We start from the raw sequence: 23,257 nt of genomic DNA on the forward strand, positions 1-23,257 counted from the left end.
CTGTCTCTCAGACCACAGTGCAATCAAACTAGAACTCAGGATTCAGAAACTCATTCAAAACCGCTCAACTACATGGAAACTGAACAACCTGCTCCTGAAGGACTACTGGGTACATAACGAAATGAAGGCAGAAATAAAGACGTTCTTTGAAACCAATGAGAACAAAGACACAACATACCAGAATTTCTGGGACACATTCAAAGCAGTGTGTAGAGGGAAATTTATAGCACTAAATGCCCACAGGAGAATGCAGCACAGATCTAAAATTGACATCCTAACATCACAATTAAAAAAACTAGAGAAGAAACAGCAAACACATTCAAAAGCTACCAGAAGGCAAGAAATAACTAAGATCAGAGCAGCAGAGCAGAACTGAAGGAGAGAGACACAAAAAACCCTTCAAAAAAATCAGTGAATCCAGGATCTGGTTTTTTGAAAAGATCAACAAAACTGATAGAACGCTAGCAAGACTAATAAAGAAGAAAAGAGAGAAGAATCAAATAGACACAATAAAAAATGATAAAGGGGATATCACCACCGATCCCACAGAAATAAAAACTACCATCAGAGAATACTATAAACACCTCTACACAAATAAACTAGAAAATCTAGAAGAAATAGATAAATTCCTTGACATGTAGACTCTCCTAAGACTAAACCAGGAAGAAGTTGAATCTCTGAATAGACCAATAACAGGCTCTGAAATTGAGGCAATAATTAATAGCTTACCAACCAAAAAACAGTCCAGGACCAGATGGATTCACAGCTGAATTCTACCAGAGGTACAAGGAGGAGCTGGTACCGTTCCTTCTGAAACTATTCCAATCAATAGAAAAAGAGGGAATCGTCCCTAACTCATTTTATGAGGCCAGCATCATCCTGATACCAAAGCCTGGCAGAGACACAACAAAAAAAGAGAATTTTAGACCAATATCCTTGATGAACATTGATGCAAAAATCCTCAATAAAATACTGGCAAACCAAATCCAACAGCACATCAAAAAGCTTATCCACCATGATCAAGTGGGCTTCATCCCTGGGATACAAGGCTGGCTCAACATACGTAAGTCAATAAACGTAATCCAGCATATAAACAGAACCAATGATCTAAACCACATGATCATCTCAATAGATGCAGAAAAGGCCTTTGACAAATTTCAACAACCCTTCATGCTAAAAACTCTCAACAAATTAGGTATTGATGGGATGTATCTCAAAATAATAAGAGCTATCTATGACAAACCCACAGCCAATATCATACTGAATGGGCAAAAACTGGAAGCATTCCCTTTGAAAACTGGCACAAGACAGGGATGCCCTCTCTCACCACTCCTATTCAGCATAGTGTTGGAAATTCTGGCCAGGGCAATCAGGCAAGAGAAGGAAATAAAGGGTATTCAATCAGGAAAAGAGGGAGTCAAATTGTCCCTGTTTGCAGATGACGTGATTGTATATCTAGAAAACCCCATTGTCTCAGCCCAAAATCTCCTTAAGCTGATAGGCAACTTCAGCAAAGTCTCAGGATACAAAATCAATGTGCAAAAATCACAAGTATTCTTATACACCAAGAACAGACAAACAGAGAGCCAAATCATGAGTGAACTCCCATTCACAATTGCTTCAAAGAGAATAAAATACCTAGGAATCCAACTTACAAGGGATGTGAAGGACCTCTTCAAGGAGGACTACAAACCACTGCTCAATGAAATAAAAGAGGATACAAATGGAAGAACATTCCATGCTCATGGGTAGGAAGAATCAATATCATGAAAATGGCCATACTGCCCAAGGTAACTTATAGATTCAATGCCAACCCCATCAAGCTACCAATGACTTTCTTCACAAAATTGGAAAAAACTACTTTAAAGTTCATATGGAACCAAAAAAGAGCCCACATTGCCAAGTCAATCCTAAGTGAAAAGAACAAAGCTGGAGGCATCACGCTACCTGACTTCAAACTATACTACAAGGCTACAGTAACCAAAACAGCATGGTACTGGTACCAAAACAGAGATATAGACCAATGGAACAGAACAGAGCCCTCAGAAATAATGCCACATATCTATAAGTATCTGATCTTTGACAAATCTGACGAAAACAAGAAATGGGGAAAGGATTCCCTATTTAATAAATGGTGCTGGAAAAACTGGCTAGCCACATGTAGAAAGCTGAAACTGGATCCCTTCCTTATGCCTTATACAAAAATTAATTCAAGATGGATTAAAGACTTAAATGTTAGACCTAAAACCATAAAAACCCTAGAAGAAAACCTAGGCAATACCATTTAGGACATGGGCATGGGCAAGGACTTCGTGTCTAAGACACCAAAAGCAATGGCAACAAAAGCCAAAATTGACAAATGGGATCTAATTAAACTAAAGAGCTTCTGCACAGCAAAAGAAACTACCATCAGAGTGAACAGACAACCTACAGAATGGGAGAAAATTTTTGCAATCTACTCATCTGACAAAGGGCTAATATCCAGAATCTACAATGAACTCAAACTAATTTACAAGAGAAAAACAAACAACCCCATCAACAAGTGGGCGAAGGATATGAATAGACACTTCTCAAAAGAAGACATTTATGCAGCCAAAAGACACATGAAAAAATGCTCACCATCACTGGCCATCAGAGAAATGCAAATCAAAACCACAATCAGATGCCATCTCACATCAGTTAGAATGGCGATCATTAAAAAGTCAGGAAACAACAGGTGCTGGAGAGGATGTGGAGAAATAGGAACACTTTTACACTGTTGGTGGGACTGTAAACTAGTTCAACGATTGTGGAAGTCAGTGTGGGGATTCCTCAGGGATCTAGAACTAGAAATACCATTTGACCCAGCAATCCCATTACTGGGTATATACCCAGAGGATTATAAAACATGCTGCTATAAAGACACATGCACACGTATGTTTACTGCGGCACTATTCACAATAGCAAAGACTTGGAACCAACCCAAATGTCCAACAATGATAGATTGGATTAAGAAAATGTGGCATATATACACCATGGAATACTATGCAGCCATAAAAAAGGATGAGTTCATGTCCTTTGTAGGGACATGGATGAAGCTGGAAACCATCATTCTCAGCAAAGTATCGCAAGGACAAAAAAACCAAACACCACATGTTCTTACTCATCGACAAAAGAACACATCGACACAAGAAGGGGAACATCACACACCAGGGCCTGTTGTGGGGTAGGGGGAGCGGGGAGGGATAGCATTAGGAGATATACCTAATGTTAAATGACGAGTTAATGGGTGCAGCACACCAACATGGCACATGTATATATATGTAACAAACCTGCATGTTGTGCACATGTACCCTAAAACTTAAAGTATAATAAAAAAAACTAATACTACATAATTCCTAGTAAGCATCATAAAGTGAAATAAGATCAGAGAATCTTCCTCCTTATTATCTATCAAAAAAAACAAAAAAGAGTTTTGAAATACAGCAAAAAAAAAAAAAAATTCATGAGCAGAAACTTTAGGAAAGGGCACAACTTCAAGCCAGAATGTTGTAGCAAAGAAAAAACAGATTTTTAGTAAAGCTAGGTATGAGTCCTATTCTTACCCCCAATGGTGAAGGACAAAATCCTGAGAATTCTTAATAATACTCAACTATTCGAAGAGAAGGAAGTGAACCTGGAGGGAAATAGTGAAGAACTATACAGTGAACTGTCCTTTCTCTTTCTCTCTGCTCTATGCTAGAATGGAAGATTAAAACATATTCAGAGGGTATTCTCCCAACATGAAAGGAACGAAAGACCTTTAAACTGCTTTCTTTAAAAAAAAAAATTACTTGTAGTCAAAATGCAACCACAGAAAAAAGTTACTTAAAGAACTAATGGGTGCAGCACACAAACATGGCACATGTATATATATGTAACAAACCTGCATGTTGTGCACATGTACCCTAAAACTTAAAGTATAATAATAATTAAAAAAGTAAAAAATGACAGCACATTAAAAAAAAAAAAAAAGAACTAAGGAATGGCTGGGCATGGTGGCTCACGCATGTAATCCCAGCACTTTGGGAGGTCCAGGCGGGCAGATCGTGAGGTCAGGAGATCGAGACCATCCTGGCTAAGACAATAAAACCCCATCTCCACTAAAAAATACAAAAAAATTAGCCAGGTGTGGTGGCAGGTGCCTGTAGTCCCAGCTACTCAGGAGGCCTGAGGCAGGAGACTGGCTTGAACCCAGGAGGAGGAGCTTGCAGTGAGCTGAGATCGCGCCACTGCACTCCAGCCTGGGAAACAGAGCGAGACTCCGTCTCAAGAAATAAAAAAAAAAAAAAAGAACTAAGGAATAAAGCCCGTAAAATTGTGGTGGCAAGCTCTGAATCTATTTAAGTGCAGAAGCAATGCTTTTTAAGAAGAGGGAATTATGGTTACAGAACAGAATATACAGAATATAAATATCATAGACCTTGATAATGTTCAAAGAACAAAACAAACACAAATCAGAAGGGCAAGGGAGCTGAGATGGAAATAAACATATGAAGTTAATTTTCTCATCTTTCACAGGTAGGAATAAGTCAATACTATCTAAAATGGAAACAAAGTTTTAAAATATAATGATTTTAATTTCTTAATGTCTTTCAAAACCATTTTAAACACTTGAGACAATATTCCTTAAAGAGCCCTCTACTGATGAAAAACACTTATCAATAGTTCCATAATCCCTCTAGTTTCACATCAGTTTCATTTTCTTCTATTAAACTCAAATAACATTAGATATCTTTACTATAAAGTAGTACACACAATATGGCATGTCCACTAATCCATTCATTCCCCTAACTCTACACATCCATATGGGTGCAAAGATGACAAGTGTGGTGGTCATCTAAAGTTAACTTCTGAGTAAAGGGATTAAGTGACTTCTTAAAACTTTTCCTTCATACTTGGCTGCAATGTTTGGATTACTTATAATACACATGCACCACTTTTATATTTTAAAAAAGACATACTGAATGAGAATATCTACTAAAGATTTTACATATGCTCAACACAACCCTTCAACTTTTCGGAGAGAACAGTTTGCTGATCACCATCACCTAGTGTCTCTACAACATTCTTTCAGGCTAATGGTAAGGAAATTGGAGCATCAGAAATCCTATGGTTCTAATATCTACCAACTTTTAAAATAGTGATCAAAGCATTCATAAAAGAGGTCTTTTCTTAGCCATGATGTGGTCTTTGTGATCTGTGAGTGCTCACCAAGACCCAGAGTTCATTATTACTACCACAGAATATTTTCACTTGCACAATGCTCTATTTGGGTTTCAATGCAATAATATATGAAGGCATTAAAATGTCATTTAATGGACAGTCTATCTTCTATTCTACCCTTAATAAAGAATTATTCCTAAATCCCTCAAAATGAAAAAAAGGGAAAAGCTATAACTGTCATTCATCTAGTAAAACATGCATCTATAAATCAAAACTTAATAAATTTTATGTTAAAATAAGACACATGCCTTTTGCAATTATACAGGCAGTAGAAAGCAAATAAAAATATAAAATAAGACACATACCAACAGAGGTGCTTTCATTGTCTTAATAAACAGGTGAATGTTCAGTGTAGTCAATGGCTGTTCCATTAGTGTTCTTCTACATTGCTGGGTCAAGTCCAAGACTAGTTTACAATGAAAAAAGTAGAGATGTGCATATTCCACATCCTCAGAGCTACAAATTAAAAATTAATTAACTTAATGAAGTTCAATATGTGATCCTTCTACCATCCAATAAGCTGTAACAATGAATTTTGTCTTAAGTCTCATGCTTTTGAATTATTATTTTGGTAAAAGCCTGAAAGAGTATAAAATTAAATGAACTTGGGCAAAAAAGAAGATATAGGATATTAAAGAAAATTAACCTTAATATCTAAACAAACCACATGAGTTGTATAAACAATTTTTTTTTTTGCTTACCTCTTTAATATGGTAGTTTCTAAATTATAATAGGTTATAGGCAAGCCTATAACCTTTCTTCCATAAAAAGCTGTCAACTTGCGGACAATGAGATTATCTTCAAATACAGTTGCTTTTCTAGAGCTATGCTAAATGAAGCTTTGTAACGCAAATTTTCTAAATTTAATTTAAACCCAAAGCTGTTTTGAATAAACTTCAGCCAAAACATTCTAAAATAGAAACCATGTGACAGTTTGTGGGAGTTTGTGAGTTTGTATCTGAAATATTACAAAACTCAGCAAATATGGCTTATAATTTGAGCTTTCGCATTCCCCTCAGCATGAGAATTCAAAGATAAACTTATAGTGGAGATAAGGTTTGCCAAAATTAAAATAGCATTTTAGAAATATCCATATGGCATTAGTAGGGTTTGGCAAAATACTACAAAATTTTATTTTTAAAATGCTATTTTAATTCTTGAGACATATTTAAACTGAGCTGACAAGGTTCACTGATTTCAAATTTAATTACCAAGTAATTTCTAATCAATTCAATGATTAAATAGTCACTCAAAGATTTACTTAATCCCTACTATGGTTTAAGCCCTGTGCTAAACACAACAGATAAAGGTAAATAAAACAATTACATCCTTGAAAGAGATATAGTCAAACAATTAAATTGTAGTTTGTAAGTACTATAATAGGCAAAAATACTATAAGGAACAAGGAAATATTTCTTTCTGCTTCAAATTAGGAAGGAGAAGGAAGGGGAAGAAAATGGAGATTATCGCAGAGCTTAAAAAACAAAAAGGGAGAGAATTCCCCCTCCAATAAGATAGGACAAATGAGCATTTCAAACAAAAGCTAAGATGTAATGAAAGCATATAACTTGTTGAGGAGATTCCTGAATAGTCACATACTGCTGAAAGGAAAGTGTTGAGTGCAGGAGGTCCTAGTTAAGGCTGAACTCCATATCACAGCCTCTGAAACAACAGAATAATGTTGGAAAATAATTTTATCAGGGATCATTTGCTTGCAGATAACAGAAAACAAAAACAGTGAAACTTATTTGAAGTTTATAAGAGAATCTCACAGAAGAATATAAGGAAAATTCAAATAATTGGATCACAGAAAAGTCAGAGAATAAATGTAGAGACCTGAACAGCAAGCGTTCAGGGAACTTCGTTTGCCATATTAACACTTTTCAGCTCTCAATTCAATCTGGGAAGACACCTTTCTGTTTTACTTATAAGTGGGCAAAACATTCCTGTGAGCAATACCATGTTGTATAATCCAGTTTTTCCATGTCCAATTCTAAGTTCCTGGGAGACAGGATCTCTCATCTCTCTCATTTGCTCAAGTAAGCCAGTGGATTGGCGGGCTCTAGGTCAGGTGTCCACCTCTGATTTAATGGACTTGTGACATGTATGGGACATGGGTAATACCCTTCTTGGCCCACAGATTCTTTAGGAAGGGAATATAGGGAAGTAGCAGAAAGTACTGGAGTCTATGGCATGCTATCTCTTTTACTACCTATCATAAACGTTTTTCTTAACAAATAATTTCAAACACACTCAGATCCAATATGATACAGCAATTAATATACTAGCCTTAACTGATGTTATAAAGCCAGAAACTAGAATAGTGTCTACATCACATAGGAAGCATTCAATAAATATTTGCTGAATGAAAGAATTAACAAGTAAAAGAAAGAATGTATTCGCCTCACTCCTATTAGGAGATAACCCAAATAGCCAACTACTTTATCCAAAAGTGATATCACAGCACCACTGTATTCAGAATCCATAGTCTTTCCCTGTCACCTCAGGTCCAGGGATGACTCATCACCATCTTGTTACCCATGAAGAAATGATATTCCAAACTTCCCCAATACATCATATATTCAAAAGCAAATGAAAAACAGGATAAGAAGATAACTGTGCATTTTTAAATTCCCATTTAAAAAATGGGAAAAGCAAAAAAATCTTACAGAAAAATACCATGCCTTAGTCTTAGATCAGAATAAATATACATATTCTGTGTGTGTGTGTGTGTGTATATACATATATATACAGTATATATACACATATATATTATATATATGTATAACTTACTGAACAGGATGTGTTAGGTAAATAATAGGACCTATACCTTGCCAATAAATAACCACCTCTTTATGTTTTAATATCACTATTATTTGCAATTATTCATTAACTAAAAAATATAGAGGCTGGTAACATGGGAGAATACAAACAACTAACCCTCAGAGAAACTGCGGGGCTAGCATGCAATCCCTGTGGTATGGAGAATAACAAGGCTTCACCCATTCCAGGATGGGAAATCAGCAGTACAGACAAACAGTGAGCATGCATCCATTTTATTTAACTCATTAATGACAGAATCAGCAGAATGAGACAGGTCAATAAGGAGAGACTAATGGAAAAAGGAATGCTGGTCAATGTCATACAGAGCAATAAAAACATAACTTCCCTTTGTAGAAACTTTCTTCTCTGCCTACTCTCCTTCCCTCAAAAGTCATTTCACCTTATCAGTTTGCTATGCCCTAGCCTCTAAATGTAGAGCTGTAAAACATCTGGGCTTTAAACTTTTGTGTGTGGCATATCATATAGCTGCTGTTTCCTGAGAGGTCAGCAGGAGGGCTCATTAAAAACTCTTGGATGGCATTAAAAGGTCATACAATCACCATTGTGCCCTGTTTTGGATTAATTTTCCTGAAGAGCATTTTGAAGTCAAACAAAAAAGAAAGAAAACTTTAACCCTAGGTTGCCCAGCCAAAAAGTGTGGAAAGTAGGCTTCTACCTAAAATTGTAAACTAGACAAGAAAAATCAACTCAAACATTCTGTTCAAAAACTGTACCTAAATACATTTAAGATTATTATGACAAAGTAACTTACAAGAGTCTCACAAAGAACTCCTGAAGCTTCATTTTGAAAGCTGTTATTTTACCCCCTATCTGATCACCGCAGGAGATCCATTCCTAAGATATCCCGCTTGGCCACTCACATCTTGTGGCTTATCCACACTGCCTTTGTTACCTTAGTCTAACATCACTTCTGTATATTTTAGACTGTAATACAGTAGACTATAGTAATAAAGGGGATTTCAGGTTTCATTTATATATTCACATCTGCTATGGTTCCTTTATCTAAGCCCATGCTGTGGGAGCATAATGGAAATGCTAAGTAACGCGAAATAAGTGAAGAAGAAAAAAAAAAAAAAACCTTTAAATTGTTGACATGTGCTTTTTATACATACCCAATACTTTCCAAAAGGGCAATTTCTGTGGTTAAGACAAATTGGTATGTAGTCCCATACACAAAAGCGGCTTCCATGACTGCTCTGTGCTCTGAAGAAGAGATAAAGGGAGTTGGAAGACAGGAAAAAATAGTTTGTGTGACTCTATGTAAACTTCTATTCTGAATATTATCCTACACTCCTTTGTGTTCTACTATATTTAAAGAAAAATCCTTCACAGGGATACTAGTTGGGAAAATGCAGGCAGTTAAAAGAAGTTATAAAAAGTCTATTCTATTCAAGGTAAGAGAAGAATTCAGAGGGAGTAGAAAATGAGTTTTTACTTGAGAATATAATATACAACAAACTTGTGGTAGTTTCTTTCTAGTAGTAGGGAAAAGAATATGAATCCACCATACAACTTTCATGTTAGGTTTTATTTGTGTATGTGTCTGTGTATATTATTTCTGGGTTAGTTTTTTTAATCAAACTTACACTGAAAGAAAACAATAATTTTACAAGGCATATAATATACAACAAACTTGTGGTAGTTTCTTTCCAGTAGTAGGGAAGAGAATATGAATCCACCATACAACTTTCATGTATGTGTCTGTGTATATTATTTCTGGGTTAGTTTTTTTAATCAAACTTACACTGAAAGAAAACAATAATTTTACAAGGCATATTAAGAAAAACAGCCACTCCCCCACCCTCTACTGCATTTCCAATTCCCAAGGGACAAGCACTTTCAACTCATTTCTTCTTCTCTTATTTCTTTTATCTCAACTCTTTATTTCATACATATATGTGTGTGTGTGTGTGTGTGTGTGTATCATATATAACTTAATACATATAATAAGAGTTTTAGTATTATCTGTTGACTTCCTACTGTGGAAGATGACAAATCATCTCTTTCCTGAAACTCAGCTCCACAAATGTAAACATATCCCATCCCAACTCTCCCAATATAGTTATAACTTTTATTAGATCAATATCCAGTATTACTTTGTTGACTCAGTAAATACTATTTGCAGATAAGCCATATGGTACAGAATGGCCACTTTCCCTTTTTGAGCAACTTCTTCACTATAGTTATAACTATCTTTTTAAAAATTTTGTTTTTCTTTTCTAATTTCTTCCTAAACTCTTCCACAATTTTCTAACTCTCTCAATACTTCAAATATATCAAGTATACTATCAAATCAATCTTCTTGTAAACATTTCTGCAGAGCCTTCTGATTTGCTCCAATATGAACTCTTGCTACCTAGCCTGCTGCACAACTGCCATCCTGAGGATTCTCTTACTCCCCCTCTTGTGTTGGGTCCTTTTTGCCTGTTATCCAATATCGTCTTCTTTATTGCTTCCTTGTGCCCATTATCTAACACCTTCCTGTGAGAGGACATATGGAATAGACAACTTTTGCAGTCCTGCACATCTGAAAGCGTCTTAATTTTATTTTCAAAATTAACTATAGTTGGCTGGGTACAGAATTCTAGGTTCTAGTCATTTCCCATTTCCCCTGAGAATTCTGAAAACACTGCTCCGTTTCCTTCCATTTCTAGTACAGCAATTTAAGAAGTTCAATGCTATTCTCATTCTCAATCCTTGAACTGCAAACTCTTCTTCCCTCTCTGGAAGATTTTAGAGTAGTCTTTTTATCTAATATTCTAAAATTTCAAAATAGGACGTCTTAGTGTGGCTCTGTGGTCATCCACTATGCTGGGACTCAATGGGTCCTTTCCATCTGGCAGCTCAAATCCTTCAGTTCTGGAAAATTTTCTTGAAGTATTTCTTTGATGATTCCTCCTTTTCAGGTTTTATTTTCCCTTTTCTCCTCACTGTCATTTCCAGACAATTATCTTCCCATCCCCCACACACTCTCCTAGCACTTGAACTGCATATCATCAGATCATTCCACTCACCACCCCACCTTTGAGTCACCCAAAACACCCCAGCCAGGATCACTTCCCATCATTCCATGAAGAATTTAGCTTCTGTCACACTGTCACTCTCTCTAGTACTACTCCTGTCATAATCCTTGGGAATTTTATTATTATCCAGGTAGATCATCCTTTCAAAATCCCAGCCTCTCAGGTCTTGGCCTTCTTTATTCCAGTCATCCTTCTTCAATCATATCTTAACCACTAACTCTACACCTTGCAATCACCAATTAATGCAATCCCCTCCATAATTTCCCTCCTCCCCCACACAAACACACATCTCCAGCTCACTCTGTATAGCACACAACTCTAACCCATCAGGACCTACAATCCATAGGTCCTCCCCCTCTGGTCTTCTCTTTCCCTCTAATTAAGCTTAAATTCCCTGGTCAATCTTTATAATAATTTCCCTGCCCCGTTTTTTAGGCTAAAAAATGTAATCCAGGTTAACTCAGTGCTCAGCCTGTTCAATACTTACAGCTGCAAAAGGAAACATAGCTGGGGAGAGGGGGAGGGAAGCCAAAACAAGCTAGCATCACCAAGCTAATGGTGTCACTTTAAATTGCTGATATTAACTATTATTGCTGCCTAACAACCATTCTTTATTTCCAGGCCTCCGAAATAGCTCTCTCAACTCTTCCCTCAAATTAGCTGATGATTTTGTGTCTATTTCACTGAGAACAACCAACCAATTAAAAAACAAACCAAAAAACGTTTATAAACTCTTAGCACCATATCTACCCACCCACTTGGCTGAATGGATGTACGCATTTTCTCATCCCTCTGGTTACCAGAGATGAACCTCCTGTGCTCCCACCCAAGAACAACCCCTGCCCTTGTTCGCTAGATTCCATCCTCTCTTGCCTACTCGAAAACTTTGCTCCACCAACTCCCCCCTCTTTTTCCTGTGTGAGGCATTTCCCCTTTCCTACCAGATCTTTCTCGTTAACATACAAATATGTTTTTCAAAAAAGTATTCTCCTAACTCCACATATTCTTCCAGCCAGTGCCCCGTTTTTCTCCTTCCCAATAGCAAAACTTTTCTAACAAGTCTCCGTGTTCAGCCTTCAATTGCTCTCTACCTATTCTGTCTTATATCCCTCCTATCAGGCATTAAACCCCTACCACTCTACAGAAACTGTGCTTGTCAAGGTCACCAGTAACTTCTATACCGCTAGGTAGGCATAATGGCCACTTGGCACTTCTGATGTTAAATCAACCTTTCAGCATCATTTAACACAATTGTTCCTGCTCTCTTCCTTAAAACTCTATCTTTACCTTGCTTACTGGGCACTTCTACCACATTCATTCTGTCTCCTTTACTGGTTCATCCTTACCTTACTGATCCATAAATGTTGAAGTATCTAATAGGTTCAGTCTTCTCTTTTCCATCTAGACTCACTCAGTGATCTCTTCTGGTCTCACAACTTTATTTCTCAAATTTACTTCCCTAGTCCATACTCCCAACACGAAATGCAGTCTAGTAATACCCAACTACCATACTCATATCTCTACTTGAATGTCTTTTGGGAATTTCACAAGTATGATGTCAAAAAGTGAATTCCAAGAGCTTCCTCTCCAAACTGTCTATTCCCAGTCTTCTGAACCTCAGTTGCTAGCAAATTCACCTTTCAAGTAGCTCAGGCTGAAACCCCAGAACCAACCTTGTCTCCACTATTTCTCAATCTATATCCAATAGATCAGCAAACTCAGTTAGCTTTACTTCCCAAACACTGCTAAAATTCAAATTTATTGGCACCTCCATTGCCATCACCCTGGTCCAAGCCACCCAGCATCATCTCTTGCTTGACTTATTGCAATAACTTCCTATTTTTCTCCCTTACTCTATCTTTGCTCCTTCCAATCTAAGTTAGTCAACATTATTTACTGAATACTGGAAACTACTATACCAGGTAGAGGAGGGCTACAAGGAAATAAAAAAGAAATAGCTAACACTTTCAGAGTACCTACTACACTCTAGGAACCATTTACTTATTCATTTAGTTATTTAATTAAAATAATTTATTTTAATTATTCATTAAAGTTCATTTGATTCTCACAATTACACTAACAGGTAGGCACAATTTATTTTCCCCATCTTAATCACTAGGAAACTGAAGTTAAGTAACGTGTCCAAGGGCTCACTACAAGTAATCAGTATGGCAGAAAGTCTAACCTAGAGAGTTCTTATTCAACCACTGTATTATGCTGCCCATTTAAAGAAAAATAGCGTAATAGTAAAGATGCTTTAGATTTATTTTAAATATTACGACTGTAGTCAGAAAATACACTATTTTAAGTACTTCAACATACATAAGTACAGAGGCACAGCAAAGACTAAAGCAAAAGTTAAAGAATACCTGGTATTCCAATGGCTCTTACATATGAGAATATAATATTTGCTTTTCCTTTCAGAGCATTTTCTATGTTCTGAAGGTCTTCCAGGTTGGTAATATATTTCACTTCATTAAAAAGAAGAGCACTGAAATAAATACAGATATAATTAGTAGAAAAATCTGATATGTATTTAGTTATACCACACTTCTGTTAAAGAACCTAACCAAAAGAGAAATATATCTCCATTGAATAAATTATCAGTAGTAATAATGTAAGCATTTTAATAATACTAAATTAGAATCACTCTCCAGATCATTAATCTGTCTCTGAGAACATCAACCAGGGACAGTTGTGAGACAATGTTCATTATGTATTACAACGGTCTCAACAGATTAAAACTGTATTCACTAATACCCTAGTCTGGCCAAATATTCCCACACAGATCTCTCAGCCTTGAACACATTTAAGCCCTTCACAAACCTAAACAGCAGGCTTCTTTGCATGGCCTATAAGGTCTGACAAGACCTATACCTTGTCTACCTCTCCAACCTCATTTTGCTCTACCATTCCTCATGTTTACAACATTCTAGGCAAACCTCAGAGCCTCTGCACACAGTTTTCTTTGCTGGAAGCTATTCCTTTTGCTCCATTTCATAAGTATGATCTCAGATTAAACATCGTTGCCTCAGAGAAGTCTTCTCTGTTGGTCCTGTGTAAGTAAGCCTGTAGCATTTTCCTCTCATTTCAGTAGTTGATTCCTTTATAGTACTTATTACAACTTATAATTATTTATATATTTATTTACTTATCTCCACCTTTCTCATTAAACCCTCATGCCCTTGAGGCAAGGATTTTGCATATTTTATCACTATATCTGTAAAAACTTATAATACAGCCTGGTACACTATATTCAATAAATATTTATTGAATGAATGAAAGAAAAAGTAGGGCACGAATTATTTACTCCCATTCTTTATTTGAAGAAATGGAAGTTCAAAACACTGAAGAGTTTACTCAAAAACGCATTTATTGAATCAAGAAGCCAGGGACAGAATACAGAACAGGTGTTCTCAGTCCTAGTCCAGTAATCTTTCCACTTGACCGTAATTCTTCCGAATCATCCTTTCAGTATATAAATCAGACTGACTGATCATATTTATTCATCCAAAATTATCCCTTTTTTAAAGTTGTCTACTTCTGGCCGAGCACAGTGGCTCAAGCCTGTAATCCCAGCACTTTGGGAGGCCAAGGCGGGCGGATCACGAGGTCAGGAGATCAAGACCACGGTGAAACCCCGTCTCTACTAAAAATAAAAAAAGTAGCCAGGCGCAGTGGCGGGCACTTGTAGTCCCAGCTACTCGGGAGGCTGAGGCAGGAGAATGGCGTGAACACGGGAGGAGGAGTTTGCAGTGAGCTGAGATCGTGCCACTGCACTCCAGCCTGGGCGACAGAGCGAGATTCTGTCTCAAAAAAATGAAATAAAATAAAAATAAAAATAAATAAAGTTGTCTATTTCTATATAAATTCTCTACCCCTAACAACTCATTCCACTTAATCCCCAAGCGCATAAGTATGTATTTTTGATAGGCTAAACTTCAAAAAATTTTGAAAACTTTTCAAAATTTTCATGTTGCAGGTCCACATACTTAAATAAACAAAGGTTCACTCAAATACTTCAAATAAATTAATCAAACATCGTTTCCTCCTATAAAGTTTTTCCTAATACAGCAGTTCTCAAACTTTTTGGTCTCAGGAAACTTTTATATCCTTTAAACTTATTGAGGTCCTCAAGGAGCTTTTGTTTATGTAAGTTATATTTATCAATAGTTGCCAATATAGGAATTAAAATAGGAATTTTAAAATATTTATTAACTCTTTTAAAAATAAACATCATTACATGTTAACATAAATACTTTTTATTTAAAAAAATAACTAAAATTTACAAAACCAAAGGAAAACTTAGTGAGAAGAATGGTGTTTTACTTTTTTTTTGAGACGAAGTCTTGCTCTGTCACCCTGGCTAGAGTGCAGTGGCACGATTTCAGCTCACTGCAACCTCCCCACCCTGGGTTCAAGTGATTCTTCTGCGTCAGCCTCTCGAGTGGCTGGGACTACAGGCGTGCACTCCCACGCCTGGCTATTTTTTTTTTTTTTTTTGTATTTTTAGTAGAGATGGAGTTTCACCATATTGGCCAGGCTGGTCTCGAACTCCTGACCTCATGATCCGCCCGCCTCAGCCTCCCAAAGTGCTGGGATTACAGGCGTGAGTCACTGCGCCTGGCCTTGTTTTACATTTTTGCAAATATCTTTAATATCGGACTAAATAGAAGACAGCTGGATTTTCATTTCTGCTCCTGTATCTGATCTGTTGTGACATCACACATCATGTAGCCTCTAGAACCCCAATTCATAAGGGAATGAAAGTGAAAAAGCCAAATAATGCCTTAGTATTACTATAAAAATATTTCCACTCAGTGGGCACCCTGAAAGCGCTGTCCTAAATTATGCTGGCTTAAATATTTACCCATTCATTACAGATTTCTTCCACTTTTTAAAAGAAATGTAAAACTTGATCTTCTATCATTCCCAGGGCTCTTGTTTTGTTTTTATAAGAAATACTTACTGAGCAGTATTCACTATGTGCTAGGTATTTTCAGGTTTTCATTTAACCTCTCAACAATACTTCTGGAACAGTATTACACACATATTCACACACAGGCAACTATCTGAGAGACTAAGTAACCTGCTCCAAATCATACTTCTAGTTGCTGGCAGAGCTTCTGACACCAAGGCCAGGATTTTCTAAATTATATTACTGACCACTTATAAAAATGGGAAACCAGGTGGAAAGGTGGCAACTAAAGAATGGCAATGGAGTCTCAGTGGCAAGCTGAGCTATTGGCTGCCTATACATTTTGGCTAACAAGTCCAGAATCACTCTTCAGTTACTTCAAAACAGTTGGGAGGTACAATCTAGTTAACTTAATTGGACTACCATGTAAATTCTAGGCTTGGAAATTACATTCACCTAGTCATGACTTTTATTGTTTTATTATCTCCAACGTGTTTGCTTCAAAAATTAAGTCTGAGTATACAACCCTCCCCAACCATTGTTTGCAATAAAGACTGGCAAATATTTATTACGTACTTACCACATGCCAGGCATAGTACTAAGCACTTTATAAATAGTGGCAATTTATCAGTTTGGGGGCTGCCCCCTCCCTTTTGCTTTGTCCAGTTTTCTAAGTCTTCAAGGTAGGCAGAGCCCAAGTGAAAGCTGATATTATCAACCTTGCTTTCCCAGGCTCCTTGCTACAAGGCATGACTATCTGACAAAGAATCACTTGCCTGAGATTCTGAAGCAGGAGCAGGCGATACCAAGAACAAGGAACAGTAAAGAATTATTTCAAGAAGCAGTGGCAGTAACAGCTGGCTTCAAAGGTAGCAATGACAATTGTTAGTCACAGCCCCAATGCAGGTAATGCAAGCTGTAGTATCCAATGCTCAGCAATAATGCAGCTGTCCTCCTCAGACCCACTCTGTGTCATAATTTTCACTGTATCCAGAGCTGTCTAACCTTTGAGTCCAGTTCTCTAGCCCTTCTATCAAGGCTGAGATTTCCTATATCCACTCCAAATCCTTTTCTGCTTAAGCCAGTCAGACCCAGATTCTAGGGCTTATAACTAAAAACTCTCAGCAATGCACTCTGTCTTGTTTAATTTTCATGGCAACCATCTGAAAGCAGAACTATCATTAACCCCATTTTAAAGATAAGTTCATGGGGCTTAAAGAGGTTACCCTGCCTAATGTCCCAAAGCTCATTAAGTAGTCATTATCCATGACATAATAATAACCAAAACTAATGACATTCATAATGTAATGATCCCTATGATTTTTCCCAATGGCTTCCTCACTTTAATATATTCCTTAATATATTCATTTTCAGAATATGAGGATCCATTCCACAGCCTGTGCTCCCTTACTCCAGTTCCAAAGAGGAGAAATACTGACAAAAATGGGTTAAAGGAAAAGTCTCTCTTGGGATTTTCTTGCTCTGTTGATGGGGTAAAACAGCCTGGAGCTGCTCTAACTAGGTTCTTCCTGTCCCAGAAAGGCCTTCATTTTCTTTGGCATGCTTTTCCTGAGATTTTCCTGCAGTAACTATTAGTTGGATAAGATATTGGGTCAAGAATTGAGTGGGTGTCAGAAAGAAAAACAACAAAGGGTCTACCTGACCCTACTTTTAGAGCAGCAAGCAACTCAATCTTTTTTGAGATACAGACAATTTTTGTATTACATTTCTGTCATCATTCAAATTCTCAGAACACAACAAAAAGGAAAATGTAAATGTTTTACCATACCAAAACCCCCAGGAAAAAAAAGACAGAAATAAATTACTTTTATCTAAATTAATTACTGTGTATTATGACTGGGCAGATTCACATATAAAAAGAAATATCCCAAAGTCTTTTAATAAGTATTTCTAAATTAACATAGATTAAAAACAAACCAAACAGGTAGAAGCCACCTCTTGAGAGTACAATAATAAAGTTCACAAATATCATTCTTAGTCTTTTGTCATAAATTATATATTCTCCTAATAGCTTGCTTCTTATAAAATTCTTACTACTAGAAATAATTTTATGACCTTAAAATTTAAGAGTATTTTTGATCTTCCCATTTTTAACAACCAAAAAGTAAAACTTCCAAATTCATCATCCACAAATCCAAAATTTAAGCACCTAATATATGTCATGTACCACATATGTACTGGTAGAAGCACTTTGTATAAAAATTTGCAGTTTGGAGATAAAACCATTAATACCAATTAACAGAGCTGTGAGGAATTCAAATCCAAGAAAAGCAATTTTTTCTTATAATTTCCCAGTAAAAAGTATGTCATTATCGAACAGGAACCCACCTGACAATATTGTATAGGAACAAATCTGATACAGATAAAAGAATGAGCAATCGCTCAATGCCTATTCAGAAGAGAACAGCATGGGCACAGTTCAGGAGTTTTAGAGGAGGACAGCTGTAAAAGTAACTTTGCCCCGAGGTTCTACAGTAACAATGCCTAAACACTCAATCCTTACACTCTGCAATAATGTGTTAAAGAATAAAATATTAGTAGAAACTATGACAGTTAAAAATAATTCTTCTAATATTTGAAGTTCATGTTATGAGTAGTATGTTAACATAAAGGGAAAGGAATTTCTATTTTCTGACAAAATACAGTATTGTCACAAGAAGTAGTACCATATCTTAATAAAGAGTTAATGAGATTTCACTGTTTCTTACTGGATTATCTTTTCTTTTTGCATCATTTGATGATTTTTTTCTTTTGCATCATTTTATTTTTTATTTTTATTTTTTTGAGGGTCTTGCTCTGTCACACAGGCTGAATGGCAAAATCATAGCTCACTGCAGCCTCGAGCTTCTGGGCTCAAGCCATTATCCTGTCTCAGCCTCAGTCTGAGTAACTAGGACGACAGGCACACATCACCATGCCTGGCTAAATTCTAAAAACGTTCTGTAGAGACTGGGGTCTCATTATATTGCCCAGGCTGGTCTTGAACTCCTGGCCTCAAGTGATCCTCTTTCCTTAGCCTCCCAAAGTGCTGGGATTACAGTGTGAGCCACCTCACCTGGCCTGAGGATTCTTAGGAATCAACAATGAGTACAGGTAAAGAAGAATGGGCTGGGCGTGGTGGCTCACTCCTGTAATCCCAGCACTTTGGGAGGCTGAGGCGAGTGGATCACCTGAGGTCCGGAGTTTGAGACCAGCCTGGCCAACATGGTAAAACCCTGTCTCTACTAAAAATACAAAAAATTAGCCGGGCATGGTGGCAAGCGCCTGTAATCCCAGCTACTCGTGAGGCTGAGGCAGGAGAATCGTGTGAACCCAGGAGGTGGGGGTTGCACAGGGCCAAAATCACGCCATTGCACTCCAGCCTGGGCAACAAGAGCGAAACTAAAAAAAAAAAGAATGGCCGTTCATTGCAACTGCTGCCTCATGGCAAATATCCCCACCAACTGCCACACCATGAACTCACATTTGTTTTTTCTTCTTAACTGATAAATAAAACTTCCTGCATTTATATATATATAAAATAAATAACATTTTAGAGCACTGGGCAAAATCCGTAACACATTATTTTCACGTGTTATTTTGATCATCACAATAATCTCATGAGGCTGCAAGTATAACACATAAGAACGAGGAAAATAAATATAAATTGCTCATATTCTCAATCAATAAAAATTAGTTGGGCCAGGCACGGTGGCTCACACCTGTAATCCCAACACTTTGGGAGGCCGAGGCGGGCGGATCACAAGGTCAGGAATTTGAGAACAGCCTAACCAACCTGGTAAAACCCTGTCTCTACTAAAAATACAAAAAAAAAAAAAAATTAGCCAGGTGTGGTGGCACATGCCTGTAATCCCAGCTACTCAGGAGGCTGAGGCAGGAGAACTGCTTGAACCCAGGAGGCGGAGGTTGCAGTGAGCCAAGATCGCATCACTGCGCTCCAGGCTGGGCGACACAGTGAGACTCCGTCTCAAAATAATAATAATAATAATAATAATAATAATAATAATAATAATAATAAATAAAAATAAAAATTTGTTGTTACTTTCCTTTTCTAAATACAATCATCTCTCAGTATCCTCAGGGGATTGATATCCAGGATTGATTCTTGGATACCAAAACCCATGGATGCTCAAGTCCCATATAAAATGGCAGAGAATCTGCTATAACCTACACACATCTTCCTGTATACTTTAAATCATCTCTAAATTACTTACTTATCATACCTAATACAATGTAAATGCTATGTAGTTATATTTTAAATTTTTTTTTACTGTTGTATTGTTATATTTGATTGCCTTTTTCAAATATTTTTGATCCACTTGTGGTTGAATCCACAGATGCAGAACCTGTGAATATGGAGGGCCAACTGTATTACCATTCTTAACCCCATCTAGAAGCTGGGAAGTACAATTTTCCTCACATAGTAAATGAACCACTCAATTTTACCACTTTTCACTTTGTATATTTAGAAGGCAGAGTTAAGAATTTTTAGACTATAAATCCAAATTCTCATTTTTAATTTAAATGTCATTTATTTCACAAAGTGGTAATACTTTTACAGGGTTCAAAACACAAAAGGTACCAAAAAAGTTACAGTCTACTTCATCCTCCACCCCCAGCTTCCCCATATCATTCCTATCGACCAATATGTTCAGTTTTTGTGAAACCTTGTAATATACATGCCACATACATGTATACTATATGCATTTACATGTGCCCCTGTAGAAGGAAATCCTGTGTGGCTCTCCCAGTGCTCCTACACAGACCAAATCTCCTGAAGATCAAATCTAGCAAGATAGAAAAATGGAGAAGTCCCATTCTAAGCTTGTTTCCTTTTCTCCAGGAGCCATCTGCTTCCATTCAAAGAGAAATAAAACATATCTGTGATATTGTAAAATATGTATTTGGTCCCCAACCCCATTTGCTGGCATGCAACTCCTGATATCCTTACAATCTCCACCAAACTGATGACTTGTGTATGCTAATGCGCTGACTGATGGCTGGCAGATAGCTTCAGGATGAGGCCTGGTCACTAAAAGACCAAGGCATAATTAGAGGGTTAGGACTTTCAGCTCTAACCCTCAATCTCTGAGGAGGAGCGAGGGGCTGAAGGTTAGTTGGTCACCAATGGCCAATGGTTTAATCAATCATATCTACATAACAAAGTCTCCATAAAACCCCAAAGGGACAGGGCTTGAAGAGCTTCCAGATAGCAAAATGCACAGAAGTTCCTGAAGGGTGGCATGCCAGGGGAGGGCAGCATGCCAGGGGAGGGCATGGAAGCTCCACGCCCCTCTCCATGTGCCCTGCCCCATGCATCTTTTCATGTGTATCCTTTGCGATACTCTTTGTAATATACCAATAAATGTAAATAATTGTTTCCCTGAGTTCTGTGAGCCACTCTAGAGAAACAGCCAAGCCCAATGAGGGGCTTGTTGGAGCCATGAGAACCCCAATTTATAGCTGTTCAGACAAAAGCATAGGAGCTTCTGTCCTATCTGACTGGCATCTCAGGTAGGGGGCAGTCTTGGGGGCTTGGCCTTCAACACATGCACGATCTGATACTATCTTCAGGTAGGTACCGTCAGAATTGAATAAGAGGACATCCCGCTGATGTCAGCTACAGAGCTGGTGTGTGGAGAAGACTCCTCAAACATCTGGTCACAGAAGTATTCTATGTTTTGTGAGAGCAGAGGAAAAATGATTTTTGTTTTTTTCACACACTATCTTCTCTTCCCCAGAGTAAAACGCTTATATTTAGTGATAGGGGCCTTCCTCTTCTGATCTTACATTCCACAGTAAAAGATAAGCACTTTCTCTTCAGAGAGGAAGAGTAAGTGTGCCAGCTCCTATATAAACTTGGAGATTAATAATGTTGAAGTTCTCCTTCTTCAAACCTTGCTGTGTACAGGTATAAGCATCTGACTCTTGCCTTGTCATTCTGTAGAGAACTAGGTATGAGGATAGCGCTACCGTGCTACTCTGGCTGCTGTTATTGCCGTAAGGTCAATTCTCTAATTCAGAAGTCTTCTATGTGTGTATAACATATATATATTACACAGACTCACAAGTAGGGTAACAACTCAGACTCTTTGGAGTTTTGGACTTAACACCCCCTCTCCTATGTAAATAGTATGATGCTATGCCCTAACCATTTGATTTATTTCACTTACTACATCCTGCAAAATCAATCTGAGAAAATTTTAATAGATTGACAAGTCACTATATTTTAAATCAATGATGTTTCAGCAGTGTTGTAAATATCCTACCAAAAAAGGTACATAATTGACAATAATGGTCAAAAAATATGTTTCAAATATTAACAATTAGTATAAAGATCACCCTAAGTTTATACTTGTTATTCTATCTCAGATTTTACTAACTTAATTTTTTCTTCAATTCCATATTCTGAAAATAACAAATTATCTAAAACAATGATCTTTTCTGTTGACGAAGTAGCAAAGTTCAAGTATAACTGTAGGTCACTGGTCTCAAGCAAAACATTCTAAGTAAGGAACAACACAAATGCTTTGGGATAAAAGTAATAGCATGGGTTACACATTTTTAAAAAGCAAGCCAAATAAAGTAACACATATTCTCTAACACAGGCTTTTAGTTCATAGACAACTATTTTGAGAACAATCCAAACATCTGTAAATATTTCTCCTTATTAAGAATTAGGCTAAGTATTGGATTTAGGTCAAAAATAACTGACTAGTTAAATATATTTTAATATGTATGTCAATGAATTTTTGTAAATGGAGGCAATCCCAGGAAATTTTGACTTGCCTGTTTACTGACTAATAAAATGTAAATGTAGAAGAATTATATATGATATACATATACACAGCTCTTATGTACATATCTAATAGTAGATAACAGTATCTTAGAAAAAAGACAAGAATATAAATACAAAAAAAATTGCTCAGTAGTAAGTCACAGTAATAATATCCTTACTATAAGTGAAATACTATTTTGTTTATTATTAATAATAGTTGTAACTAGTTCATTTTTCAATTTATAATAAAAATCCATAAGGTCAAAAGACACAAAATTAGTATGCAAAAATCAATCTTTCATATACTGGTATATATATTATACCTAGGTATATATATGTGTGTGTGTATATATATAATACCTATTATATATATTATCTATAATACCTATTATATATTATCTATAATACCTATTATATATATAAGCTATA

At 36.7% G+C, this 23,257-nt stretch overlaps 1 protein-coding gene across 5 annotated transcripts in view; it reads right to left on the reverse strand.

Moving 5' to 3' along the window:
- The window catches only part of TXNDC16 (thioredoxin domain containing 16), a 125,729-nt gene that overhangs the window by 78,881 nt on the left and 23,591 nt on the right, over positions 1-23,257 (reverse strand). For all 5 annotated transcript variants that reach the window (XR_008671330.2, XM_004055177.4, XM_055361390.2 and 2 more), the window contains exons 7-9: positions 13,481-13,602; positions 9,201-9,291; positions 5,550-5,700 (exon numbers count right to left, since the gene is read on the reverse strand). Coding sequence is in view for 4 of the 5 variants with exons in the window: in XM_004055177.4 (XP_004055225.2) it covers positions 5,550-5,700; positions 9,201-9,291; positions 13,481-13,602 (364 nt within the window). In the remaining variant the exon portion in view is untranslated. The remainder of the gene's footprint in view (positions 1-5,549; positions 5,701-9,200; positions 9,292-13,480; positions 13,603-23,257) is intronic.

The sequence above is a fragment of the Gorilla gorilla genome, chromosome 15 (assembly GCF_029281585.2).
Source record: "Gorilla gorilla gorilla isolate KB3781 chromosome 15, NHGRI_mGorGor1-v2.1_pri, whole genome shotgun sequence".
NCBI classification, from domain to species: Eukaryota; Metazoa; Chordata; class Mammalia; order Primates; family Hominidae; genus Gorilla; species Gorilla gorilla.